The sequence below is a fragment of the Nicotiana sylvestris genome, chromosome 8, assembly GCF_000393655.2.
Source record: "Nicotiana sylvestris chromosome 8, ASM39365v2, whole genome shotgun sequence".
NCBI lineage: Eukaryota > Viridiplantae > Streptophyta > Magnoliopsida > Solanales > Solanaceae > Nicotiana > Nicotiana sylvestris.
In genome coordinates this window covers 141,874,428-141,884,559 of record NC_091064.1, presented here as the reverse complement: position 1 = coordinate 141,884,559, position 10,132 = coordinate 141,874,428, and the positions used below count along the sequence as shown (strand labels likewise).

General features: G+C 39.9%; 2 protein-coding genes across 2 annotated transcripts; both read right to left on the bottom strand.

Moving 5' to 3' along the window:
* Window positions 1–2,444: 2,444 nt before the first annotated feature.
* On the bottom strand, window positions 2,445–2,819 carry LOC138875766 (uncharacterized). Its single transcript, XM_070154629.1, has one exon. It carries the CDS (start codon window positions 2,817–2,819, stop codon window positions 2,445–2,447), a length of 375 nt encoding a protein of 124 aa, XP_070010730.1.
* Window positions 2,820–4,649: 1,830 nt separating this feature from the next.
* LOC138875765 (WEB family protein At5g16730, chloroplastic-like) lies at window positions 4,650–5,733 on the bottom strand. Its single transcript, XM_070154628.1, has 2 exons — window positions 5,394–5,733; window positions 4,650–5,176 (listed from the first exon to the last, which is right to left on the bottom strand). Exons 1-2 carry the CDS (start codon window positions 5,731–5,733, stop codon window positions 4,650–4,652), a joined length of 867 nt encoding a protein of 288 aa, XP_070010729.1.
* Between the last annotated feature and the right edge of the window lie 4,399 nt (window positions 5,734–10,132).

The window sequence follows — 10,132 nt, the reverse complement described above, 5'->3', positions numbered from 1 at the left end:
CTGTAGGCTCGTTATATAACTTATCATCTTATCAGAGGTTGCTAACTAGAGGCCTGCCCATCTATTATAGCTCGATGGTAATGAAAATACTGTCATACAGTATATATAAACTTTCTGCTCTCTTGTCTGGAAAAGAAAATACTCAACTGAATATGAAGTCTCGATAAGGAGAATATTACAACTTACAAAACTAGGAAAATATTCACAATTTGCAAGACTAGTAAAATATACATAAATTCCGGGATATGAATTTTTCTTTATGCCTCGTTATCAAAATTGTATAATGACGGGATCATGCCAAAAAGAAGGAAGAGCTTAGCCTTAACATACCTATTTCTGTGAAATTCTTGAACGAAACTTATGCTTGAAGCTTGGATTGAAATTTGTACTGAAATTTCAATCGAAATTTTTGATGTTTTTAACGAATTGATTTTGTGGTTCAAGACAACATGCAATGGTTTGGTTTCACGTTTTTTTTTGTTTTGAAATTTTGAAAATCTGATTCTTATGTTTTTAGTTCCTTAAAAATCTGACTCACATTTTTTGTTTGGTTTCTCAAAGACAAAAGGTCTTTTTTAAACTTAAGAATCAGCTTTTTTGGTTTTGTTCTTTCATGTTCCTTATGAGTCATTAAATGACTTTATGTTACATTGCCACACAAGCATATATGAGTATGATTCATATGCTTGAATGGTGTCATACTGCCACGTGGCGAGTAGGGGAGGGTTATTTTATTAATTTTTTATCCACTTATTAGTTAACCGGGTAATATTATATTACCTGGTAATTAATCAATTAGCCGCATAATTTTAAAATTACCACAAATTACTTGAATTTTGACTTATTTTTTAATATACTTTATACATTATACTACCGTGGTCATATGGTACCTCGCATGGTACTAGTTTATAATTATCGAATATTGTCGCTCGACCCGTATTTTATTCCAAATTATCCATTTTCAACGAAACTCGTTTTCTTTAATCTGTGTACCCCTTTATCCTTCATAATACTTATTTATCGCTTGTTATAAATAGCGTAATTATGTCAAGATGATCTCATCCCCGCGTCTACGTTAGTTAACTGGAAAAAAAAAATTATAACGTAAGATAACGCGATATGTAACATCCTTCCCCCCCTTAGAAACATTCGTCCTCAAATTTTCAACTCGCCGTGATCTATATAACTTTGGCAAGGTCGCCTCTGTAACAACACCACAACTAACTCTCCCCGTAGAAGCTTAATAATCCAACGACACACAGGACCATAATTATGAATAACGACAATAACCAACACAAGATTATGACGTCTCAGTAACAACGTACCTTATGATTATGACGTCTCAATTGGACCCTTTTCTGGAGGAGGAAATAAGTAGGGATATCTAGACTTCATGCTTTCCTCGACCTCCCAAGTCATCTCTTCTACATTGTTGTTTCTCCAAAGTACTTTCACGGAGGCTACCTCCTTATTCCGCAGCTTGCGGATTTGTCGCTCTAGGATGGCAATCGGAACATCCTCGTATGATAAGTTCTCTATTATCTGTACATCATTCTTGGGCACCATTCTGGTAGGATCGCCAATGCACTTTCGTAACATAGATACGTGAAATATCGGATGCACAGACTCCAATTCCAAGGGAAATTCTACCTCATAATCTACTTGGCCCACTCTCCGAATGATCCTATAAGGTCCAATATACTGTGGGCTAAGTTTGCTTTTCTTGCAAAACCAAATCACACCTTTCATAGGTGACACCTTTAAGAATACCTCGTCATCAACCCCGAGCTCTAAATCTCGTTGTCGCATGTCAGAATATGACTTCTAAAGACTCTGAGCTGTCAACAGTCGCTCCCGGATAAGCTTTACTTTTTCTATGGCCTGCTGAACCAGGTATGGCCCATGTAACCCAGATTCTCCAACATCAAACCACCCTATAGGAGATCTGCACCTGCGCCCGTACAAAGCCTCGAGCATCTGAATACTGGAGTGGTAACTATTATTATATGCAAACTCTATAAGAGGTAGATGTTCATCCCAACTTCTTTTAAAATCCAGCACACATGCTCGCAACATATCCTCCAGCGTCTGAATCGTGCGCTCGGCTTGTCCATCCGTTTGTGGATTAAAAGCCATGCTAAGATTCACCTGAGTTTCTAGACCTTTTTATAATGACCTCAAAAAATATGTTGTAAATTGGGCCCTACGGTCAGATATAATAGATATTGGCACTCCATGTAGTCGCACTATTTCTTTAATATATAGCATTGCATAATATTTTGTTGTATAAGTAGATTTGACCGGTATGAAATAAGTGGCAATGTTCTTTGATGCATGAATGGCAATGACTTTGCTTTCCCAAGTCACTGGAAGAACCCTTGTCAAAATTTTCTCAGTATTGTCCTCTTCAAGAATAACCCTTCCAAGAGACTTACGTTCATTTGTTAGTATGGTAAACTTTGCATCTCCTGGATGGTTTCCCCTTCCTCCATGTTGAAATTCTCATATTGAGAATATAGCAATGTTCCTCTGGACCTCTTCACTTGAGGTTTTCTTTCATGAGCCACTTGCAAAATATCCCAGATTTCCTTAGTAGTTGTACAACTTTGAATTCTACTGTACTCGTTTGGACCAAGTGCACACACAAGCCATTTTTGGGCCATAGCATTCTTTTCCCATTTCCTTAAGTCCTCGGCATTGCGGTCAGCTCTTGTTTTTGGCACTTCTATTCCTTCAGCATTATTCTTCATGGTAGCTAGGGGACCATCACTGATAATGTCCCATAGCTGATAGTCTTCTCCGATGATGTGATCTCTCATCCTATTTCTCCACCAAGAGTAGTACTAGCCATTAAAGAGCAGAGGCCTATCAGTGGATTGCCCTTCCCAGTTTCCAGGTGGTGCGCTTACCTTGATCTTTTCCTAAAGTGTTAGCCTCCTCAAGGATAACCTGCTCTGATACCAATTGATGTTTCATACTTCAATACCACACAATAGGGGGGTGATTTGTGTGGTGACCAATTTATTGCTTAAACTAATTATGGAAGGACCTGGTTCTTCTATGTGTTACTTCTGCTACTGTTGCGGAATTATAAATGTAAAAAGTAAAGAACGCAAGTATTTTACATGGAAAACACCCGGCTCAAAGGGTGAAAAAACCACGACCTACTACTTAGTAGGATTTTCCCCAACACTTCACTAAATCATTGAGACAAAACAACATTTACAAAACTCTTTGTAAACCTAAGGATTACCTCTAATACCGTTGTCACAACCAGCCTCTAACAGTTGCGACAACTTCATGTTAACTCTAACTTGAATACTCAAAGTACCTATTACAATTTCTTCTAGATAAAGCTGAAAAGTACAATATAAAAATACCTACTATAATTGAACTAGAAATAAAGAAAGTCACATAAAACTCTTTATGGAGTTGGTTCTTCAATCGTGTTCATGTAGCTTTAGGTTTGCACACTTGAATCACACACGAACTGCTTGCAAAAAGCCTTGCTATTTTGCTCTCAATTCACGTTTAACTTCTGCATTTTTGTGCAACACTTGTAATGCGAGAACATCGTGCAATTTATAGAGTTAGTAGAGGAAGAAATAACTAGAGTTATGATGCAACTCTTCCTTGGTGGAAAAGTTCTAGCTGATTTTAACTTCTAACTCCTTCCTTATCTTGAATACTGTACTCTTTGATTAAGGAGTCCTTCTTCTTATCAATTATGCAATTTTTTCGATCAGGAGATATTAAATACACCAAGTTAAGCATATCTCCTTCACATGCATCTCACATGCTCGAATCTGCCCGTTTTTGTGCACCTGAGGGATGGACCTGGTTCATGTCTGAGTTCCTTTGACAATATTCAAAACTTAACCTTTACTTGGGCCAACAAATTCCCCCTTTTTGATGATGACAAACTCTATGCTTTTCATAAGCTTAGGCCCTATTTCAACTCAGCTCAACATCAACACAATGTTAGAAATATTTTTGCTTCTTATCACTTATCATTAAGGACCAGGTACATTAGGTTATAAACAACAGTGTTCAAAGTGTAAACATCATCAAAGTAGAGGTGAATGCTACCAAGTTACCTCTATCATATAATTGTGATACACTGATTAGACTGTACTTAGGACATCAATCAAGAAGACATTCTCAATAGAGTGGGAATCAGTCTTACCTACCTTTCCAACCCCAATGATCTCACCTTTATTCCAATTTCCAAAGGAGACATTACCTCCTTTGAGGTCCTCAAGTGAAAGGAACTAGTTCTTGCTTCCTATCATATGCTTCGAGTAGCCACTATCCATGTACCATATTTCGCTGCTCCCCTTCACTTTGACCCGTAAAAGGAAATCAGGGGTTAGTCTTAGGAACCCAAACTAGTTTGGGTCCCTTTCTATAGGCAAAAGGGTGAATCAGATTCTTTTTAGCCCAAAATGGTAGCCTATTTTTCCCTTGAAAAAATTCTTTATTCTTTTGACTAGCCTTTTCATTTGCAATACATTCACTTTTATAGTGACCAGTTTTACCACAGTGTGTACAAATTATAGGAAGTATGAAGTACTTGCTTTTAGGATCCAATTTAGGTGCAGGGGTCCATAGCCAAGTCCTCTCTTATTGCTACTATGGTGTTCATGTAGCTATGAAAGTGCATCGGAGGACCTATTCCATTTACAGGTTCTGTTTAGCTCGTGCTTAACCTTGTTTAGATCCTTCTTAAGGACTCTTATCTGCTCATCTCTTCTGTACAACTCGTCTTTCATTTTTCCTAGGTTTTCTTCTAATATGTGTTGTGTGTGATCATCTTTCTTTTTACCTGTTCCTAATTTCAATTTTAGATTTATAGATCTTAGCTCTAAGATAGTGGTGTCAAGTTTATGAACCTGGTTCTTTAACTCAACATTTTTACTATCTCTTTTACTATCCCTAAGTTCCAGATTTTTGAACATAGCTTTCAAAATCACACAGTCCTTAGACAGTTGTTCCTTATCATTGTTTAGATCCTCAGATTCATCAATGAAATCCAGGAGTAACTCAGATAGCCTTTCTTTAGACAAAAATTTAATCTTGTCTTTGAGATGATTTATACTTACCTCAGATTCCTCATTGGATTCTCCAATTGTCGTAAGTGCTTGTTCATCTCCATCTTCATCCTCTAAGTCCTCATCTGAGCTTTGTCCCTAGGCAGCAACTATGGCCTTTGTTGATCCTTTGTTCTTCTTGGGTTGAACCTGTTCCTTCGTTCAGCTCTTTCCTTTTCCATTAAATTTCCCATTGAGGACAGTTTTTGATGTGGTGATCAGTCTTCCTACACTTGTAACAACCCTCATTGGTTTATTTTTCAGGAACCCTAGGTTTGTTGTAGCTTCAACTTCTTGAAGGACCATTTCCTCTCATTATGTACTTCTTGAAGTCCTTTGTGATCATGGTCATTTCATCCTCCTCTAGATCAACACCTTCAGTAATTCTGAATGCCAGGCTCCTTTCCTTCTTGGGTGCATCCATCGTCATGGTTTGCCTTCTAAGTTCATAGGCTGTGAGATTTCCAATTAGCTCGTCCAACTTAAGAGTGGCAATGTTCTTTGATTCATGAATGTTAGTGATTTTGCTTTCCCAAGTGACTGGCAGAACCCTTGTCAAAATTTTCTCAGCTTTGTCCTCTTCAAGAATAATCCTTCCAAGAGACTTACGTTCATTTGTCAGTGTGGTGAACCTTGTATACATCTCCTGGATGGTTTCTCCTTCCTCTATGGTGAAATTCTCATATTGAGAATATAGCAATTTTCCTCTGGACCTCTTCACTTGAGGTGTTCCTTCATGAGCCACTTGCAAAGTATCCCAGATTTCCTTAGCAGTGGTACAACTTTGAATTTTACTGTACTCATCTGGACCAAGTCCACACACAAGCTATTTCTTGGCCTTATTATTCTTTTCCCATTTCCTCAAGTCCTTAGAATTGCAATCAGCTCTTGTTTTTGGCACATCCATTCCTTCAGCATTCTTCTTCATGGTAGCCAGGGGACCATCAGTGACAATGTCCCACAGCTGCTAGTCTTCTCCGATGATGTGATCTCTCATCCTGTTTTTCCACCAAGAGTAGTACTGGCAATTAAAGAGATGAGGCCTATCAGTGGAGTGCCCTTTCCAATTTCCAGGTGGTGCGCTCATCTTGATCTTTTCCTAAGGTGTTAGCCTCTTCAAGGATAACCTGCTCTAATACCAATTGATGTTTTATACTTTAATACCACACAAGAGGGGGGGGGGGTAATTTGTGTGGTGACCAATTTATCGCTTAAGCTAATTATGGAAGGACCTGGTTCTTCTATGTATTCCTTCTGCTACTGTTGCAGAATAATAAATGTATAAAGTAAAGAACACAAGTATTTTACGTGGAAAACACCCAACTCAAAAGGTGAAAAAACCACGACCTACTATGGATTTTCCCCAACACTTCACTAAATCACAGAGCCAATATGAAAATTACAATATGAAAATACCTACTACAATTGAACTAGAAATAAAGAAAGACACATAAAACTCTTTATGAAGCTAGTTCTTCAATCTGGTTCATGTAGCTTCAGGTTTGCACACTTGAATCACACACAAAATGCTTGCAAAAAGCCTTGCTATTTTGCTCTCAATTCATGTTTAACTTCTGCTTTTTTGTGCAACACTTGTAATGAGATAACATCCTGCAATTTATAGAGTTAGTAGATGGAGAAATAACTAGAGTTCTGATGCAACTCTCCTTGGTTGGAGAGTTCTAGCTGATTTCAACTTCTAACTCCTTCCCTATCTTGGATAGTGTTCTCTTTGATTTAGGAGTCCTTCTACTTATCAATTATACAAACTTTTAAATCAGAAGATGTTAAATACACCAAGTTAAGCTTATCTCCTTCACGTGCATCCCACATGCTCGAATCTGCCCGTTTTTGTGAACCTGAGGGTTGGACATGAGGGATGGACCTGGTTCATATCTGAGTTCCTTTGTCAATCTTCAAAGCTTAACCTTTACTTGGGCCAACAAATATTTCAACTTCTAACACCTTCCTTATATTGGATAGTGTTCTCTTTGATTAAGGAGTCCTTCTCCTTATCAATTATGCAACCTTTTCGATCAGGAGATATTAAATACACCAAGTTAAGCTTATCTCCTTCACGTGCATCCCACATGATCGAATCTACCCGTTTTTGTGCACCTGAGGGATGGACCTGGTTCATCTCTGAGTTCCTTTGTCAATCTTCAAAACTTAATCTTTACTTGGGCCAACACTTTTTTAACCGCCATGAGCATATGTAATTACTTTCCCATGTTGCATCAGGACACATCCTAACCTTACACTTGAGGCATCACAATACATGGCATAACCATCTGGACCTTCTGGAAGTGCTAGAACTGGCGTTAAGGTCAATCTATTCTTAAGCTCTTGAAAACTCTGCTCACATGCCTCTGTCCACTGAAACTTAGTCGCTTTCTACGTCTGCTTTGTTAATGGTGCCGAAAGAGAAGAAAAACCCTTTACGAACCTCCGGTAATATCCTACTATGCCTAGAAAGCTACGAATCTCTGTCGGAGTGGTAAGTCTAGGCCAAGATTTCACAGCCTCACTCTTCTGAGTGTCTACCTTTATACCTCTATCGGATACAATATGCCCCAAGAATGCTACGGACTTTAACCAGAACATACACTTAGAAAACATAGCATACAATTTATTATCGTGGAGGGTTTGGTGTATTGCCCGCAGGTGATCCACATGCTCATCCTTTGAACGTGAATAAACTAGAATATCATCAATAAAGACTATCACGAACAGATCCAAATATGGCCGGAATAGGCTATTCATCAAGTCCATAAATATGGCAGGTGCATTCATCAAGTCCATAAATATGGCAGGTGCATTCGTCAACCCGAAAGACATGACAAGCAACTCAAAGTGGCCATATCGTGTCCTAAAGGCTATCTTGGGAGTATCTTTCCCCCAAACTCTGACCTGGAGGTACCCAACCTCAAATCTATTTTTGAAAAGCATCTAGCTCCCTGCAACTGATCAAACAAGTCGTCTATCCTTGGAAGGGATACTTATTCTTAATAGTTACCTTGTTTAGTTTCATATAATCGATACACATCCTTAGCGAGCTGTCTTTCTTCCACACAAACAGTACCGGTGCACCCCAAGGTGAAGTACTGGGCCTGATGAAACCTTTCTCCATCAAATCTTTTAACTGCTCCTTCAACTCCTTCAATTCGGCAGGTGCCATTCTATACGGAGGGATGGATACTGGTTGTGTTCCTAGAAGCAAATCGATGCCAAAATCAATTTCTCGCTCTGGGGGAATACTTGGAAGTTAATCTGGAAATACATCTGCGTACTCCTTTACTATTGGAATAGACTGAATTTTAGGTATCTCAGCATCTGCATCTTTAACTTCCACAATATGATAAATTCACCCTCTTGCGATCATTTTCATCGCCTTTAGATAGGAAATAAACCTGCCTTTGGGTGTATTTGTATTACCTACCCATTCAAAGACTGGCTCACCTGGAAAATGAAATCTAGATGTCTTTACTCAACAATCAATCGTGGCATAACAAGCTGCCAACCAGTCCATGACCATGATAGCATCGAAATCCAACATCTCTAGTTCAACTAGGTCGGCTGAGGTCTGACAACCACAAACTGATACCGTACAATGTCGGTAAACCCGTCTAGCAGTAATCGATTCTCTAACCGGTGTAGATACCGAAAAAGGATCACTTAGTATTTCAGGCACTATACCAAATTTTCATGCGACAAGTGGGGTAAAACATGATAAAGTAGATCTTGGGTCTATCAAGGCATAAACATCGTGAGAACAAATGATCAACATACTTGTCACAACGTCTGGTGAGGATTCTTGGTCCTGTCTACCTGCTAGCACATAGATACGATTCTGGTTACCACCTGAACTGGACCCTCTATATCTGCCTCGACCTCTACCATCCGATGACTGAGACTCGCGCCCTAAAGGATGCACGGACATAGCCGATCCTATTGCTGAATTCGCTAGTTGCGCCATTCCCACAAAATCTCTATTTGGGCAATCCTGCATCATATGCCCCGGACGTCCACATGTATAACAAGCATCATAATCGACTCGGCATTCACCTAAGTGTCCTTGACCACAGATGGCACATCGTAGTGGGAACGGCCCTGTCTGTCTCGAACCTCGTTGTTGCTGCAAGCTTGATGCCTGGGATCTCTCACCTGGTCCTCACTGAGTATAGCGGTCATACTTGTAACCCTAGAGATGAAGTGGCGGAGGTCTAGGTGGTCGTTCAAAGTACTGGGGCCTGTAACTACCTTGAGACTGCTCTTGAGATCTAGCAAATCTCATCCTCTTACGCTACCCTGACTCAGTCCTCTCCGTACTCTACTACCGACGCCTACTCCTTTCTATATTCTGGGAAAATGCCTGAATCCGGGGGATATCCATACTATCCTATAATGCAGCGGTGGCACATACCTCGATCAACTCTAGGGCCAACCCTGTTATAAAACCTGTGGATCATGTCCAGCATAGTAGCAACTCTGGATGGTGCATATCTGGCCAATGAGTCAAAACAGAGACTATATTCTCGAACACTCATATTGCCCTGCTTGAGGGCTAGAAACTAATCGAGTAAGTCATGTCGGATCTCTCGTGGTAGGTACTGGTCAAGTAAGGCATTTGAAAAATTCCCTTAAATAGCAGGAAGTGTATCACGTCCCCTAGACCATTCCCATCCATCATACCAAAGGATGGCTATATCTCGGAGTCGAAAAGCTGCTAACTCTACTGCCTCTTTATCTGTGGCATGCATAACCCGAAAGATCCTATAAACTGATCTATGAAATCCTGTGGGTCCTCCCTCTGATCTATCCATGTGAACTTTGGGGGATTCAAAGCAATAAACTCTCGGACCCTTGAACTCCCAGATCCCTCAGAAGGTCCTACACTAGCAGATGCCCTAGCTTATTGCTGCATAGCTACCAACTGTGCCAACAAATGAACCGCACTCCTCAAGTCCTGATCTGATGGAAGCGGAGAGGGAACTGGATGTGCGATCTCCTTAGGAATCTTCTCAGGTGGCGGAGGAGCCGGT